Source organism: Mytilus californianus, unplaced genomic scaffold (genome assembly GCF_021869535.1).
Source record: "Mytilus californianus isolate M0D057914Y unplaced genomic scaffold, xbMytCali1.0.p SCAF_8, whole genome shotgun sequence".
NCBI lineage: Eukaryota > Metazoa > Mollusca > Bivalvia > Mytilida > Mytilidae > Mytilus > Mytilus californianus.
Genome location: NW_026262734.1, coordinates 110,018,006 through 110,036,018, shown reverse-complemented (window position 1 = coordinate 110,036,018; position 18,013 = coordinate 110,018,006). Strand labels below are relative to the sequence as shown.

The window sequence follows — 18,013 nt, the reverse complement described above, 5'->3', positions numbered from 1 at the left end:
AAAAAAATTTGTGGTCGTATATTGGTATGACGTTGGCGTCGTCGTCCGTCGTCATCGTCCAGCGTCGTCGTCCGAAGACACATTGGTTTTCGCAATCTTACTTTAGTTTAAGTGAATGGATCTTTTTGAAATTTGACCATAAGGTTAAATACCACAAAAGGAAGGTTGGGATTGATTTTGGGGGTTATGGTACCAACAGTTAAGGAATTAAGTGGCCAAAAAGGGGCCAAAAATAAGCATTTTCTAGTTTCCAGACAATAACTGTGGAACTGTGTATGGATCTCTCTGAAACATGTGAAATTATACTACAAGTTTCCATACCACAAAGGGATGGTTAGGATTTGCTTTGGGGGGTTATGGCTCAAACCGTTTAGGAATTAGGGGCAAAAAAGGGGGAAAAACAATGTTGTCCTGGTTAATGGACAAATACTTTAGTACAAAACATTATTTAAAGCAGTGTAAGGGAGATAAATCAAATACATCATTGAAATTATCTCCCTTACACTGCTTTTAAATTATGTATAAAGTAATGGTTAATGAAAAATAAAGATAATTTAAAACAGTGTAAGGGAGGTAATCCAAATACAACGTTTTGGTTACTTCCCTTACACTGCTTTTAAATTATGTTTATAGAAATGCATATAGGAAGACCAGTAAAAATATCTGCAAATGTTGCATCTTTTTTTTTTACAAAAAAATCCATATGAAAGATTTGACACTATATTTTTAATTCTATTATAAAATAGATTAAGTTAGCACTATGGTAAATTTAAATGGGTAATTATGGTTGCCAACTCCATTGGAAATTTGAATTGAGATTATGACCATATCTTGAGGGAAAGAATTTTTTGGGGGAAAAAGGGGGGGGGGGGATAAAAAGAAATTGTAGGGGGTCAATTTTTTCTCATTTCAGATTTCAGAAATTAAAAAGAATTATTCTTCAAATATTATTTTTTTTTCAAATTTCAAATATTGAAAAATTTCAAGAAGTAATCTTTAAGTAATCTTTAATTGCACAGTATGGCGCATTAGATTTGTAAAATCTTTGATCACATTTATTTATTTGTTATGCCGAATCTAACAGTGTATTTAGATTTTTAATTTGGGTCCAGTTTTCAAATTGGTCTACATTAAGGTCCAAAGGGTCCAAAATTAAACTTTGTTTGATTTTAGCAAAAATTGAATATATGAGGTTCTTTGATATGCTGAATCTAAACATGTATTTAGATTTTTGATTTTTGGCCCAGTTTTCAAGTTGGTCCAAATTGGGGTCCAAAATTAAACTTTGTTTGATTTCAACAAAAATTGAATATATGGGGTTCTTTGATATGCTGAATCTAACCATGTATTTAGATTTTTTATTTGTGGACCCCGTTATCAAATTGGTTCATATTGAGGTCAAAAGGGTCCAAAATTAAACTTTGTTTGATTTCATCTAAAATTGAATAATTGGGGTTCTTTGATATTCCAAATCTAACCGTGTATTTAGATTTTTAATTTTGTGTCCTGTTTTTTAAATTGGTCTACATTAAGGTCCAAAGGGTCCAAAATTAAACTTAGTTTGATTTTAACAAAAATTGAATTCTTGGGGTTCTTTGATATGCTGAATCTAAACATGTGTTTAGATTTTTATACGCCCGTTTACGGGACGTATTATGGTATACCGTTGTCCGTCTGTCCGTCCGTCCGTCTGTCCGTCTGTCCGTCCGTCTGTCCGTCGTCAACATGTCGGACATTAACTCAAAATTGCTTAAACCAATTTGCATAAAACTTTGGTGAATTGTTTATATCTATTGACGTGAGCTCCCTTTCGTTTTTTATAAAATTTAGATTTTACGTTTCCTAGTTATGGGGTTTTATTCATTAAAAAAAGGGGGATTTTCCAGTTTTCGGACAATAAGTCAAGAATGCTTTCACCAACTTGCAAGAAATTGTGGTGAATTGTTTATATCTATTGACATGAGCTCCCTTTTGATTTTTATAAATTTTAGATTTTACGTTTCCGAGTTACGGGGTTTTATTCATAAAAAAAGGGGGGACTTTCCAGTTATCAGACAAAAACTCACAAATGCTTTCAGCAATTCTTATGAAACTTTGGTGAATTGTTTGTATGTATTGATGTAAGCTCCCTTTAGAATTTTATAAATTTTACATTTTACATTTCTGAGTTATGGGGTTTTATTCATTAAAAAGGGGTGATTTTCCAGTTTTCTGACAATAACTCAAAAATGCTGTCACCAATTCTCATGAAACTTTGGTGAATTGTTTATATCTATTGATGTAAGCTCCCTTTTTATTTTCATAAATTTCTAATATGACATTGAGAATTAATTATACTTTATTTGTTTATAGTCTGACAACAGATTTACTAAGTATTGCACAACAGCAAGAAATCTTTAATTGAACATAAATTCAATTCATATAACCAATTTCAAGTTCTTTGAATACATTTATTCAGACACCTATAATATGTCAAATATTTAATTACAATCCAAATTCAGACCTGAATCAAGCTTGAATATTGTGTCCATTTTTGCCCCAACTGTTCAGGGTTGGACCTCTGCGGGCGTATCTAGCTGCGCTCAGCGAAGCAGTTTATTGATTATGGGCCCAGTTTTCAAGTTGTTCAAGATAGGGTCCAGTATTTAAACTTTGTTTGATTTCAACAAAAATTGAATATATGGGGTTCTTTGATATGCTGAATCTAAACATGTATTTAGTTTTTTGATTATGGGCCCAGTTTTCAAGTTGGTCCAAATTGGGGTCCAAAATTAAACTTTGTTTGATTTCAACAAAAATTGAATATATGAGGTTCTTTGATATGCTGAATCTAACCATGTATTTAGATTTTTTATTTGTAGGCCCCGCTATCAAATTGGTTCATATTGAGGTCAAAAGGGTCCAAAATTAAACTTTGTTTGATTTCATCAAAAATTGAATTATTGGGGTTCTTTGATATGCCAAATCTAACCGTGTTTTTAGATTTTTAATTTGGGTCCCGTTTTTTAAATTGGTCTTCATTGAGTTCCAAAGGGTCCAAAATTAAACTTAGTTTGATTTTAACAAAAATTGAATTCTTGGGGTTCTTTGATATGCTGAATCTAAACATGTGTTTAGATTTTTGATTATGGGCCCAGTTTTCAAGTTGGTCCAAGTTGGGGTCCAAAATTAAACTTTTTTTTATTTCAACAAAAATTCAATATATGGGGTTCTTTGATATACTGAATCTAACCATGAATTTAGATTTTTTATTTGTGGGCCCCGCTATCAAATTGGTTCATATTGAGGTCAAAAGGGTCCAAAATTAAACTTTGTTTGATTTCATCAAAAATTGAATTATTGGGGTTCTTTGATATTCCAAATCTAACTGTATTTAGATTTTTAATTTTAAGTCCCGTTTTTTAAATTGGTCTACATTAAGGTCCAAAGGGTCCAAAATTAAACTTTGTTTGATTTTAGCAAAAATTGAATTCTTGAGGTTCTTTGATATGCTGAATCTAAAAATGTGTTTAGATTTTTGATTATGGGCCCAGTTTTCAAGTTTGTCCAAGTTGGGGTCCAAAATTAAACTTTTGTTTGATTTTAACAAAAATTGAATATATGGGGTTCTTTGATATGCTGAATCTAACCATGTATTTTGATTTTGGACATTGGACCATAATAGGTAAATTAAAAAAATTCAAGTTCTTTGACCACATTCTTTCTGTGTCAGAAACCTATGCTGTGTCAAATATTTAATAACAATCCAAATTCAGAGCTGTATCAAGCTTGAATGTTGTGTCCATACTTGCCCCAACTGTTCAGGGTTGGACCTCTGCAGTCGTATCAAGCTGCACCCCAGCGAAGCATTTTATTAATTTTAGTTTCCTCTTATAATTTGGAGTTTAGTATGACGTCCATTATCACTGAACTAGTATACATATTTGTTTAGGGGCCAGCTGAAGGAAGCCTTCGGGTGTGGGAGTTTCTCGCTGCATTGAAGACCCTTTGGTGGCCTTCGGCTGTTGTCTGCTCTATGGTCGGGTTGTTGTCTCTTTGAAACATTCCCCATTTCCATTCTCAATTTTATGACATACCTAATAAAACATCGCAACAATTTCTGAATTTTAAGGAACATAAAATTTATTGACATGATTGGTGTTCTTCATCTCATGACAGTCTTGTACAAATTGTAGAAACTGCATATATATTTAAAGATTATCTAGTCTTGGAACTCTTCAAACCAGATGGAGTTTCTCAGCTACAATATCAACTAAATATGGCTACCTATAGATGCTGATTGATATTTTCACAAGCAAGAACAATGACCATTTAATGACTTAGGCATACATGTATGACATCATTCAATCTATTTAACTCAATTTAGGAAATCCCATACCACTCAAGTAGCTTAAGATTGAAAATTATCTTAAAGAAATATCAAAGGAAAATTTAAATAAACAGCCATACAATTAAATAATTATCATGATCATGTCATTTAATTGTTTGTAGATTTGGTGGGCCAGATTTCAGTTATGAAAGAATGTCATGGGTGAAAACTAATTTTCTGTGGATGATGTATCGATGTGGATGGGCAAGCAAGAACAACCAACAAAGAGTTTTAGCAGTTAGAATTAGTCGTCATGGATTTGAGAAGATATTGGCAAATGCCTTTACAGTAAAAGTAAGCTAAAATAAGTCAATGCATTTAATGTGAAAAGGAGATTTTATATATATGTCAGTGAGACAGCAACCCAATAACTAAAAAAAGAACCAAAAAATATCTACAACAGATCAGGTCAACCTTCAAATGGATGTAGGAAAGCAAAAATCAAGTAACCATCAGTCATATACTGTAAATTTATTTATTATTGTAGGTACCAATTTTCGTTGATATTAAGGAAAATAGTTGTTTTACAAAAGTCTGCATACTTAACCTATAGAAAAATTTATACTTCATTGACCATTTAAATTTGAGGTTTAGATGTACCCATGAAATCCACAAAGATTGGTATCCTACGAATATTTATGAATCCACAGTATATTATTATGTCAGTAGTGAGAAATTGAACTATTTCAGATGATGATAAGTTAATAAAGCAACCTTAATCATAATTAAAGACACACATATGGCTTGAGTATCATTCTTAATGTGGAATGTGATTTATGTAAAATGAAAAACAAATACTGACTATACCTACCTAGATTGTAGAGGAAATGTACTCTTCAAAATATTGCTACATAAAAACGAAATTATAATAGACCACTCAAAAATAAGGAAAAAAATCCACAGTGTACATCACTAATAATAATTCAACACAGTACTATTACATGTACATGATGTTATAATACACATTTTGTTGCTTTGAAGGTCAAGATGGTAGAAAATGAAGTATATTCAGGAAAAAAATCTTCAATTCTATCAACATCCAAATAAGTTAATCAATTATAAACATTGAAGAAAATTTGCAGTATATAAGATTTATTTTTGTCTTTATAGTTTCAAAGAGAAGAAAATGTACAAACCGACGAGATAAGTGTGCGACTACAATGGGATCCTGATCATTCTCCTACATATGATAAACTTGCAAGAAAAGCCATACAACTTGGATTAAAAGGGGAGGTAATTATCATATTAAAGATGTTATTGTGATGAATTTGACATTCCTTGTTTAAATCAGTCAGGGGAACTACTTGTACAAGTTGTTTTTATTTACATGAAGAAGCAAATAATAATATTCTTATATAAATTAATTTGTTTATATATATTCTTATTTTTATGCCCCAGCCGTAGCGGAGGGGGCATTAAGTTTTACCTTTGTCCATCTGTACCTACGTCCGTCCATCCATATGTCTGTCTGTACGTCCCAAAGTTGGTTTCCGTCTCTAACTTCAGTTTGCCTCAACCAAATATTATGAAACTTATACACAATACTTATTACCACAAAATACATGCTGAATTTTTTGTTTCTGTTCTCTAACTTTTAGTTTGCCTCAACCAAATGCTATGAACCTTATACACAATGCTTATCACCACAAATACAGATCAAGTTTGAATTTTGGGGGTGTCACTCTAATCGTTCTAGAGTTATGCCCCTTTACAAATGGAAAAATTGCTGAATTTTTCGTTTCAGTTCTCTAACTTAAGTTTGCATCAACCAAATTTTATGAAACTTATACACAATACTTATTACCACAAAACTCAAATCAAGTACAAATTTGGGTAGGGTCACTTTTTTTTGGGGCATCATCAGTGTCCCATGGACACATTCCCCATTTATCTTATAAGGTTTGAATAATCTCCCCTTATTTTTCTCAAAAATTAACTTGTATAAATATTTTTTTACAATCTCTAAACTTCTCAAGTTTTAGGATGTAAAAACATGCCTGAAATAATTTTTCTCTAGTTAGCTCATAATTTTTGTCTCGCTTGACGTAGTCAAAAAGCGAGACATAGGTATGCTGTTTCCCGCGGCGGCGGCATCAACAATGTATTAGTTTGTGATGAGGTCTAGTTTATGGTGAACCACTAGTGATAAGTCAAAGATATTTGGTAAGCAGTTGTATAAGTATTGGCACATCTCATTACCATGGAGATTATTTGGCCCGCCCCCTCAGTTATGGTCTATTGACTTTGAATCTTTTGCTTAGTTTTTATACGACCGCAAAATCGTATATTGGTATGATGTTGGCGTCGTCGTCGTCATCGTCGTCGTCGTCTGAAGACACATTGGTTTTTCGCACAATAACTTTAAGTCATTGGATCTTTATGAAATTTTACCATAAGGTTCAATACCACAAAAGGAAGGTTGGGATTGATTTAAGGGGTTATGGTACCAACAGTTAAGAAATTAGGGGCCAAAAAGGGGCCAAAAATAAGCATTTTTCTAGTTTCCAGACAATAACTTGTGGAACTGTGTATGGATCTCTCTATAATTATACCACAAGTTTCCATACCACAAAGGGATGGTTAGGATTTGCTTTGGGGGTTTATGGCTCAAACCGTTTAGGAATTAGGGTCAAAAAAGGGGGAAAAACAAGGGTGTCCTGGTTAATGGACAACTACTTTAGTACAAAACATAATTGAAAGCAGTGTAAGGGAGGTAATTCAAAAACATCATTTGAATTACCTCCCTTACACTGCTTTTAAATTATGTATAAAGTAATGGTTAATGAACAATTAAGACAATTTAAAAGCAGTGTAAGGGAGGTAATCCAAATACAACGTTTTGATTACCTCCCTTACACTGCTTTTAAATTATGTTTAAAGAAATGCATATTTATAAAGGAAGACCAGTAAAAATATCTGCAAATGTTGCATCTTTTTTTTTTTACAAAAAAATCCATATGAAAGATTTGACACCATATTTCAAATTCATACACAATAGCATAGTGTATTGCACAAAAGCAAAAAACAAAGGGGGGGCAAATTTTTTATTTTTTTTTTGTGGGGGGAGGGGGGGGGGTCAATTCGCAACAGCAAAGTGTATTGCACAAAAGCAAAAAATCAAATATAAATTCAAATCATATAACCAATCCTAAGTTCTTTGACTACAGTTATTCTGTGTCAGAAACCTTTTATGTGTCAAATATTTAATTACAATCCAAATTCAGACCTGTATCAAGCGTGAATATTGCGTCCATTTTTGCCCCAACTGTTCAGGGTTGGACCTCTGCGGTCGTATCCAGCTGCGCTCCCCGAAGCAATTTATTATGTATTAGTTTGCGATTAGGTCAGTTTATGGGGAACCACTAGTGGTAAGTTAACTGTAATTGGTATGCAGTTGTATAAGTATTGGCATATCTCATATCCATGGAGATTATTTGGCCCTGCCCCCTAAATCATGGTCTATTGACTTTGAAATTTTTGCTTAGTTTAAATATATATTAGTTTGTGATTAGGTCAGTTTATGGGGAACCACTAGTGGTAAGTTAATGATAATTGGTATGCAGTTGTATAAGCATTGGCATATCTCATTTCCATGGAGATTATTTGGCCCGCCCCCTCAGTCATGGTCTAGTGACTTTGAAACTTTTGCTTAATTTTCATGTATTAGTTTGTGATTAGGTCGGTTTATGGGAAACCACTAGTGGTAGGTCAATGATATTTGGTATGCAGTTGTATTAGCTTTGGCATATCTTATTACCATGGAGATTATTTGACCCCACACTCAATTATTGTTAATGGACTTTGAAATTTTGCTTAGTTTACATGTATTAGTTTGTGTTTAGGTTTGTTTAAAAGGAACTACTTTTGATAAGTCAATGGTATTTGGTATGCGTTATATTAGCATTGGCACATCTCATTTCCATGGAGATTGTTTAGCCATGTACCTTCAGCCATGGTTCACTGACTTTTAATATTTGCAAATCTTACATGTTAAAGTGTTGCTATTTTAATTTCAACATTTGCATTATTGAAATTACCAAATAGCGAGACATATCTCTGTGATAACAGTTAATATATTATAGTTCAACATTTGATCTCATCAATTAAAAAGTCTAAGAGATTACTATAAATTGCGCAAAGATCTTAAGTAATTGCACAAGGCCTTCAAAAATTGCCCCTTTGAGGCTTGTATTAAATTGAGCAAGTGTTTTGAAGTTAACAGACAAATGAGATTTTCAAAGTAGTGGTTTGGTCCAGTTGAAAAATAGGTGAAAATTAGCTGGTCTGAAACTGTCTATCTCAAGTCATCTTTACATAAAGTTGTCCATATTTTTATTCAGAGCTGATGAAGATCCCAAAGTTACATTCTAAAAAAGAAATGCACTAGGATTAATAACTGTGTATTTATCTTTTGTAGAAAGGGGCCTCAGTGGCCAAGTGGTCTAAGTAGTTCTACTACTGTAATCACTTAAACCAGTCAATACTGAGGTAGTGAGTTCGAACCCCGTTTGTGCTGGGCTCCAATCTTAATTGACTTGGATTGTCAGTTTTCCTACCGAAGGTTAGTGGTTTTCTCAAGGCACTCCGGCTTCCTCCAACTATAAAAACTGACCACCACAAAATAGCCCAAATGTTGCACCTAAAAGTGGCGTTAAAACACCAACAATCAATCAATCAATCAATCTTTTGTAGATATTAAAGACATATGGTACAGAGTGGATACAGAGCATAACTGATATTACTGACTTTGTCAAGTCTCAAAAGAAAATTCTGGACAGAGAAGGACAGAAAGAATTAATGACACCAAAGGAAAGAGTTTACAATGTGCTGGATTATAATACCTGTAGCAGGATAGATCTTGATGTTTTTGAAGTATGCATATTTATGAATATATTTTTATGTTGTTTGAACCGGCCAACATTCTGTCTGTTAACTCACAAATTGAACATTTGATTAGAGCAAAACAAAGAAAAACAAATGTTTTGAAACTTATGCACAGTGCTAATTTCCACAAAACAAAGATCTAGTTCGGATTTTAGTGGTGTCACTTTTATTGTTAGGCCCCTTTTCAATTGGAAAAATTGCTGATTTTTTGTTTGTTTCCGTTCTTTAAGTTAAGTTTGCCTTAATTAAATGTTATGATACGTATACACAATGCTTATTACCACAAAACTTAGATCAGGTAAAAATTTGGGTAGCGTCACTTTTACAGTTCTTGAGTTATGTCCCTTTTTAACGTTATATTCAAGCTGTGGCATCATCTGTGTCCCATGGACACATTCCCAATTTATTTTCAGAATGAATTGGATTTTCAGAATCTAGGAATGGCAGTCTCCACTGAAAGCATTTCTTTTTTATGTTTTAAAGCAAAGTCAGTTTGAAATAGGTTGCTATCTAATTGACATTAACTCAACATTGGAACGTATACTTGGAGTATGTACAAAGAACAATGTAGTTTAGTTTGATTGTAAAATGTGCTTTTTTATTGTTTAAGACAAAAGTGCACTCAACTGTGTTCGATAAATAAACTGCTTTTGTCTTGTTTCAGAATTCTTCAGTAGTTCCACAAATAAGGAGGATAAATATATCTGGTCTACAAGCTAATGTTAAGAAGGAATTTTTACGGGAGTGATAACTTTTCCACCACAATCACAACAATATCAAAATAATTACAAATTGTTTTTTGTAAATTCCATGATTTATGTGAACCACAATTTTTAATTCTCAAAGAAGTAAAAAAAAAATTATATATAGACTTGAATGCAGACTTTTGTCAAACCAAAAAAAAAAAAAATTTCATAAAAATTAAAATTTACTCATTCAAGAAGAATTGGTACCCACGAAAAACAAATGATTCCATTAATAAAGTATCTTTCTTTCTATTTGTTACAATTTAACATGTGTTTAAATTTATAAACATTTTGTGTTTGTAGGAAGGGGAATCCAGAAACTATGGTATTCATGGTATTGTAAATTATTATAAGAATGTAGAAGATGCTGCACAGGTAAACATCATAGTATTTTGTGTCAAATCTTCCATTTTTAGGACCATTTAGTTTGTTGTTGTTTTGCATGCGCTTGTGTTTTGTTGTCATTTTTATGTAGTGAGGTGCTCAATATATAGAATAATGGCATTTTGGTTGTGATTCTGACTTATCAGAAAATTATAGACAATTTGTCTTAAAATAAAGTTGAAAATGGAAATAGGGAATATGTCAAAGAGACAACAACCCGACCAAAGAGCAGACAACAGCCGAAGGCCACCAATGGGTCTTCAACGCAGCAAGAAAATCCCACACCCGGAGGTGGTCCTCAGCTGTTCCCTAAATAAAATTGTGTATTAGTTCAGTGAAAATGGACGTCACACACTCCAAAACATATAAATGAACTAAAATTAAAGATTTGTCTTAAAAATATGTTTAACTTTCTTTGGAAAGAATATGAGATTTTGTTAAGCATTTATAAAAACTCTTTTTACACATGTACACAAGATGTTGCAAAACCCGTCATTTGGAAAATGTACAAATGACCTTGCGTCCATTTCATTGATAAATTTAGGTGGATGGATATGAAAAATTTACACCTATGTTGTTATATTAAGTTATTGCTTAGCATGTGTCAAATATGTCCATATAAAAAAAAGATTAGATTTTAGAAATTATGGGAAAATTTAAAGATTATTGTTTTTTTGTATGTATTTTTTTTTTATTCCATTTTTTACTCAAGCATTGTAATTAATATTGACATCTGCCATTAATAGATAGGCAGGGCTTCAGCTTGTATAATGTTATTGGATGCTTGGGCAAACATTTATACAATCAAAGCAAGCCAGCCAACCAAACCTTTAAACTACATGCATTAGGAAATACATTAGGAAAATAGCTCTAAGCCTCTGGTTTTCTTTAACTTTTATGGATTGAAACCTTACACTTTAAAACAATGTTGCTAGTTCATGATCAAGTTCAAGGTGAAGAAAATGAACTTACACCTAAAGATTGAACATTTTTATATTTTGTATTTGATAAAAGCCTCCAAGCCATATCATTGTGCTTTCTTATCATGTGTTGTAAATCATACAGAACAGGTACAAAGCTGATGATGAATGTCTGTTTGACATCCAGTGGCAAACTAAGTGCATATTCAGGTAGAGACCATATAAATGTTACATGAATTGTAATTAGTCATGTGATACCGGTATTTTCATATTAAATTTCTCATTATGTCTGAAGTTTAGGTATTGGTAGTGAAATGAACAAAATAGGAAATAAAGAGATGTTTACAAAGTCAAATCTATTATTTAAATTATATAAAGATTTATTTCAATAGCCATGCTTATTAAGCTTTATGGTATACATGTATATACTTTTAGACCAAGCCAATGCCAGCTCCATCAAATATACTTTGTGTTCTCGGACTTGGTTATGAGGTTGAGAATAAACACTTACAAGAGATGTTTGGAAAGTATGGACCAATTGAGAGAGTAAACATTGTTTGTGATAAAAAGGTATATTTTTGCATCAATTGTGGTAAATTTTCATATTTTCTTTTCAGATTTGATTATTGAAAAATTATTTGTATTTTTAAATCGGTAAAGTAAAAACAAAATTTAATTGTTATTTTCAAAATCAAATTAAAACTAAATAGAGTTAAATGGAAACGAAAATGATATATGTCAATAATTCATGACACAAAAATCCTAAAAAAATAATTAAGGAACACTGCTTATTTTGCTGATCTTCTTCTCGTTTCATCAATTTACAGAGAATGGAGATTTCCATTCTCAATTTTATTTTAGAAAATACAAAATTATACCCATTGGTGGAAATGGCCCCAACCACTTACATATATAAAAAAAGAAGATGTGGTATGATTCCCAATGAGACAACTCTCCACAAGAGACCAAATAACACAGAAATTCACAGCTATAGATCACTGTATGTACTTCAACAATGAGCAAAGCCAAAAACCACACAGTCAGCTATAAAAGGCCCAGAAATCACAAAAGTTCTCTTCAGTTTTATAATGATATATTGGATTCTTTTTTAGACTGGAAAGTCAAGAGGATATGCATTTGTGGAATATAAAACTCTAGAAGATGCAGTTAAGGTAATTACAAATATTACAAACTGTAGTAGACAGACCAATCTTTTTGACTAAATGAATGACAACTCAGAGGTTTACAACTTTTGTTTCAAAGTGGGAAATCCTTTCAAGGTTGATACCAAAGCATTGTGAACAATTGTTAACAATTTGTTTAAAGGGAAATAACTTTAATTTAAGTGCATGGATAATTTAGATGTCAACAGCATGGTATTGAGTTTTAAATGTCTTTTTAACAAAGTATCACATAATAGTATTGTCGATTAGCAAGAAAATTGGTTTATAGAAGAGCTGTTTGGGCTGTAATAAATAAAGACTATGTATTTCAGGCTAAGGAACATTTACATGGTGGCCATATAGAAGACATAGAGATAAAGGTGGAATTTTCCCAATCCAAATCTAACTCTAAAGGTATATAATCAAAGTCAAACACACCTGCATTGCAACACTTATATGGATTATCCTTTCAGAGCCAGACATGTATAATATAAAGAGAAGGGGGTAGATATTGTATACTTATTGACTGGGTATGAGTGGAATATTAAGTTTATTGTCCCTCGAGGTGCAAATGTTGCCCTGAGGCATAGCCGAGGGCAATAGTTGTATCCGAGTGGACAATAAACTTACTATTCCACGAATATCCAGTCAGTAAGTGTTTTATTATATCTAAAAAGACAACAGACAATAAATGGTGGGGGTAAATCAACTATCGTAATATAAAAAGCAGAAACCAAACCATACTGTTTAACGTTTACTTCATAAATATTCTGAAATTCTAACGCTATGTCCTGCATTGACTTCAAACACTAGATACAATAGGAAAATGCGACGTCGTAACTCCCGAGATATTAAAAATCCTCCAATCCTGAGGCTGCATTTGAAATTCCGTGAAATTTAATGACGTTTGCGGTCAAATAGTTTCATCGAGGTCCAATAGTTTGAAACTATTGACCGGTCAAATAGTTCAATGCTTGCTATTTGAATAATAGTCAAAATATTGTGTACTTATTTTATATAGAAAATGATTACTGAGGTATAATAAAAGAAGATGTGGCATGAGTGCCATTGAGACAACTGTCCATCCAAGGCACAATTTGTGAAAAATAAACCATTATAGGTCAAAGTAGGGCCTTCAACGAGGAGCCTTGGCTCACATCGAAACAGCAATCTATAAAGGGCCCCAAAATGGCAAGTGTAAAACAAATCAAACAGGAAAACCAACAGTCTAATCTATATAAAAAAAGAGAGACGAGAAACACTTATGAACCACATCAACAAACAACAACCACTGTACAATGGGTTCGTTTGAATCTTTATTAATAATGCTAGAAGATAAAACTAATTTGAGTACAGTAAGATGGTTAATAGATTATTCTAATATGACGTCCTATCAACGTCAACCAGTATAATCACAATATATCTACCTTTAGCGCAAACGCAGTAATACACAAAAACGGCTGTTCCGTGTTACGACCAACTTATTTATACTACCAGATATTCTCAATTTTCTACATCAAAACCCCAAGTTTACGTAGGCCAAGATTCAGATACAATATATTTATCTCTATTCTACAGCAAAATAAACAAATCAGTCCATTTCAATTTATTTTTCATGGTAAAATTTCATAAAACGAAAATTCCGCGAAATGATGTTATTGTCTTGGCATGGCAACGAAACAAGGTGATGTCACAAGTATGATTTCGTAAACAAAAAATCAAATGTAAATACCGGGCGTTTTAAAGCTACTTGTACGCCTCAGAAAGAATAAAATTACATTGGAAGAAAATATATAAGTGAAAATGCGATTAAAAAAAAATAATCATTGAATTATATGATATTACTAATATTATCAAAATTGGGTAAAACGGAACAGCCAAAACAATATCGCATGTATAGGGCTTTCACGGTTAACAAAATTACCGAATTTGTCCTATTAGAATTGAAATAATTCATGGCAGCCGTAGATTTGTTTTCATTTAAACATGGGTTTGGCATTTATGTTACTATTTTACCCCTCGCTAACGCTCAGGGTAAAATAATCGAATATAAATGCCCAACCCATGGTTAAATGAAAACAAATCTACGGCTGCCATGAATTATTTCTTAATTTATTTTAGATATTCAATGAGTGTAAAGCGGTTAGTTAAGTTCCATAATTTGATCTTTAAGCAGAATATCTATGTCTTAACAGCTTTATTTTCAAGGGTGTGATTTTGTAATCAACTTGAAATGATATGTTTTCAAATATTTTTTTAATTTTCTGTTTGAAGGTCAAGATAGCCAAGGCAGTGGTACTTCAAAACCAAACCACTGGAAATGTCAAGTTAGGTTGGTACACATAATAGACAATTTAAACGAAAAATGCATTGTAGAAATCTAAAAAATATCAGGAACATTTATATAAGTCATAATATAATTATATTCATAGAGATTTTATTAACACTGAAGTCATTAATTTCACTATTTTATAATCAATAGCATTTGGAATAAGAAAATTAAAAGCATTTATCAAAACGTTGTGATTAGTTAACAACATCCAAAATAATGTTTAAACAGCCAATGGCAAAGCATTATTTTCATTGTTGTGTATGCTCAATGAAATAACACATAGTCCTTTGAAATCTGAATAGTTGGTGATAATTTAATTATGGCTAAAGACCTAGAAAAAACCCAATTGTAACATTTCATTGTTTATTTTTTATTAGTGGTTGTGGAAATTTTAACTTTCCCGTTAGAAAACGATGCAGTAAATGTAATGCACCAAGAACTAAGGGACATAATGAAAGTAATACACAGGATGGTGGTGTACCTGACTTTGCAGCGGAACAATGTGTTAGAAATGCTGGCACTGCTGAACAGCCAGGGAAAGAAGATATTAGTGGATATGGCAAAGGTAATCAAACTGTCAGTGAAAAGTAGTCAAACTATAAGTAAAGTGAAAACAAACTGTCAGTGAAAAGTAGTCAAAATGTTAGTAAAAAATTGTACATTCATACTATCAGTGAAAAGTAGTCAAACTGTTAGAAAAGTGTACATTTATACTATCAGTGAAAAGTAGTCAAAATGTTAGTAAATTGTACATTCAAACTGTCAGTGAAGAGTAGTCAAACTGTTAGTCATGTGTAATCAAACTGTCAGTGAAAAGTAGTCAAAATGTTAGTAAAAAATTGTACATTCATACTATCAGTGAAAAGTAGTCAAACTGTTAGAAAAGTGTACATTTATACTATCAGTGAAAAGTAGTCAAAATGTTAGTAAATTGTACATTCAAACTGTCAGTGAAGAGTAGTCAAACTGTTAGTCATGTGTAATCAAACTGTCAGTGAAAAGTAGTCAAAATGTTAGTAAAAAATTGTACATTCATACTATCAGTGAAAAGTAGTCAAACTGTTAGAAAAGTGTACATTTATACTATCAGTGAAAAGTAGTCAAAATGTTAGTAAATTGTACATTCAAACTGTCAGTGAAGAGTAGTCAAACTGTAAGTTAAGTGTAATCAAACTGTTAGTAAAGTCTACATTCAAACTGTCATTAAAGATGGTGAAATTGTTAATAAAGTGTAATCAAACAGTCAGTGAAAGGTTGTCAAATTGTGATTTTACCGCTATTCAATAGTCATAAATAAATTAAGCAAAAACAAATTCGGGTTACAAACTATAACAGGGAAACACATCAACTTTAAGAGGAAAACAACAGAAAAACAGAAACACTAAATTGCAACAAAAACAAATGGCAACATATATAGAAACGCACTATTTGAATAATACTGCCATATTCCTGACTTGGTACAGGACATTTTAAGAAAAAACGGTGGGTTTAACCTGGTTTCAAACCTCCTGCTCATATGGTAATGTTAAAAATACCTCAAAAATGACAACATTAAGTTACAGGAATACAGTACAAGTAAACGCAAGAACACCCAGGACAGAAAAACACATAAAAAAATAATAAAATAGTACATAACAACATGTTAACCACAGATTAACAATAGACACCTCCAATGAATTTAGGACAGTACACCAGTACACCACAAACAAAGTATAAACTGTGTGTCACGCAAATGTATCAACGCCACAAAAAGTGACATATTTTTGTGACATTTGTATTAGGGCTATTCCATTAAAATGTATGTGGGAGGGTAGGAAAGGACTTTCAAAATATCCCTACAACCAAGAACCATTTTTATGCTCCCGCCGTAGTGGGGGGGGGGGGGATTAAGTTTAACCCTTGTCTGTCCGTCCGTACATACGTAAGTACATCCCAAAATTGCCTCAAACAAATGTTTTGAAACTTATACACAATGCTTATTGCCATAAAACATAGATCAAGTTTGAATTTTGGTGGAGTCACTTTTCTATTTATCTATTTATAATCTTTTATATTATATAGCTCTACAACTGTTTCAGTACTTATACATCCCTCGGATTTCAAATGTTTGGCATTGAGCGTTCCTGATGAAGGTTAATCCAGAAAAGCGCTTCGGACGCATAAAATTATTAAACATGTTGTTTTCAATTTTTCCTGTTCTAGAGTTATGCCCTTTACAAATGGAAAAATTGCTGAATTTTTTGCCTCAACCAAATGTTATAAAACTTATACAAAATGCTTATTACCACAAAACTCAAAACAGGAACAAATTTGGATAGCGTCACTTATACTGTTCTTGATTTATGTTCTTTTATAATGTTTTATGCAAGTGGCGGCATCATCTGTGTCCCATTGACACATTCCTCATTTATTTAGATAATTTTGCATAATAGTAATAGACGCATACCCACATTCAATAATTAAACTTTCCTTCCTACCCTCCCACATACATTTTAATGAAATAGCCCTTATCACCGGTAAATTTCTAAAAATAGAATAGATTTATTTAAATGTAGACACATGCAATAATATAAAATTGGGATTGAGTTTGTAATGGTGTTATTTTATGTATTTTCTAACCATGACAAGAATATTAAAATGGAATTGTGTTTGTGATGGTGTTATTATTTGTATTTTCTAACCATGTCAGTTTTTCTTATCAATCAAAACTGTGTTTAAACAAAAAAGTCATTTGCATATAGTAGCTTTAAACATATAAATGAAATAGTTGATTTATTATCTTAACTTTAACATACAATAGAAAATAAAAATAAAATAACTGTAATATAAGGTAAGATGATGTAAGACCAAACAGTTAACACACTTGAAAACAAACAAAAACATTGTAGACGACCACGAGTAACTCGAAAATGCATGTACTGACAAATAAGACATATGTGAAATGTACCGAAGATATAGAATATATACCACAAACGATAAGACATACACAATATCTAACAGACTTACAAACGAAACATCATAACTAAATACATGAATTTTGGATGTATAGATACCAAGACGTCATATAGCAATGTGAATTCACACTCAGCAAAACAGTCATATTTGGGAATAGGTCACGTTTTGTACTGAGCAGACCAGATGAAGTAGATGGTAAACCACAATCTAAGACTTGGTAAAAATGTTATTAGTAAGATTAGACACAGACACATCATATA

At 32.1% G+C, this 18,013-nt stretch overlaps 1 protein-coding gene across 1 annotated transcript in view; it reads left to right on the top strand.

Moving 5' to 3' along the window:
• Nucleotides 1-18,013, top strand: part of LOC127710813 (uncharacterized) — a 32,804-nt gene that overhangs the window by 2,577 nt on the left and 12,214 nt on the right. The window contains exons 2-10 of the mRNA XM_052216775.1: nt 4,492-4,663; nt 5,480-5,602; nt 9,062-9,241; nt 10,303-10,374; nt 11,739-11,873; nt 12,416-12,475; nt 12,799-12,880; nt 14,741-14,798; nt 15,176-15,363. Coding sequence (XP_052072735.1) covers nt 4,492-4,663; nt 5,480-5,602; nt 9,062-9,241; nt 10,303-10,374; nt 11,739-11,873; nt 12,416-12,475; nt 12,799-12,880; nt 14,741-14,798; nt 15,176-15,363 — 1,070 coding nt within the window. The remainder of the gene's footprint in view (nt 1-4,491; nt 4,664-5,479; nt 5,603-9,061; nt 9,242-10,302; nt 10,375-11,738; nt 11,874-12,415; nt 12,476-12,798; nt 12,881-14,740; nt 14,799-15,175; nt 15,364-18,013) is intronic.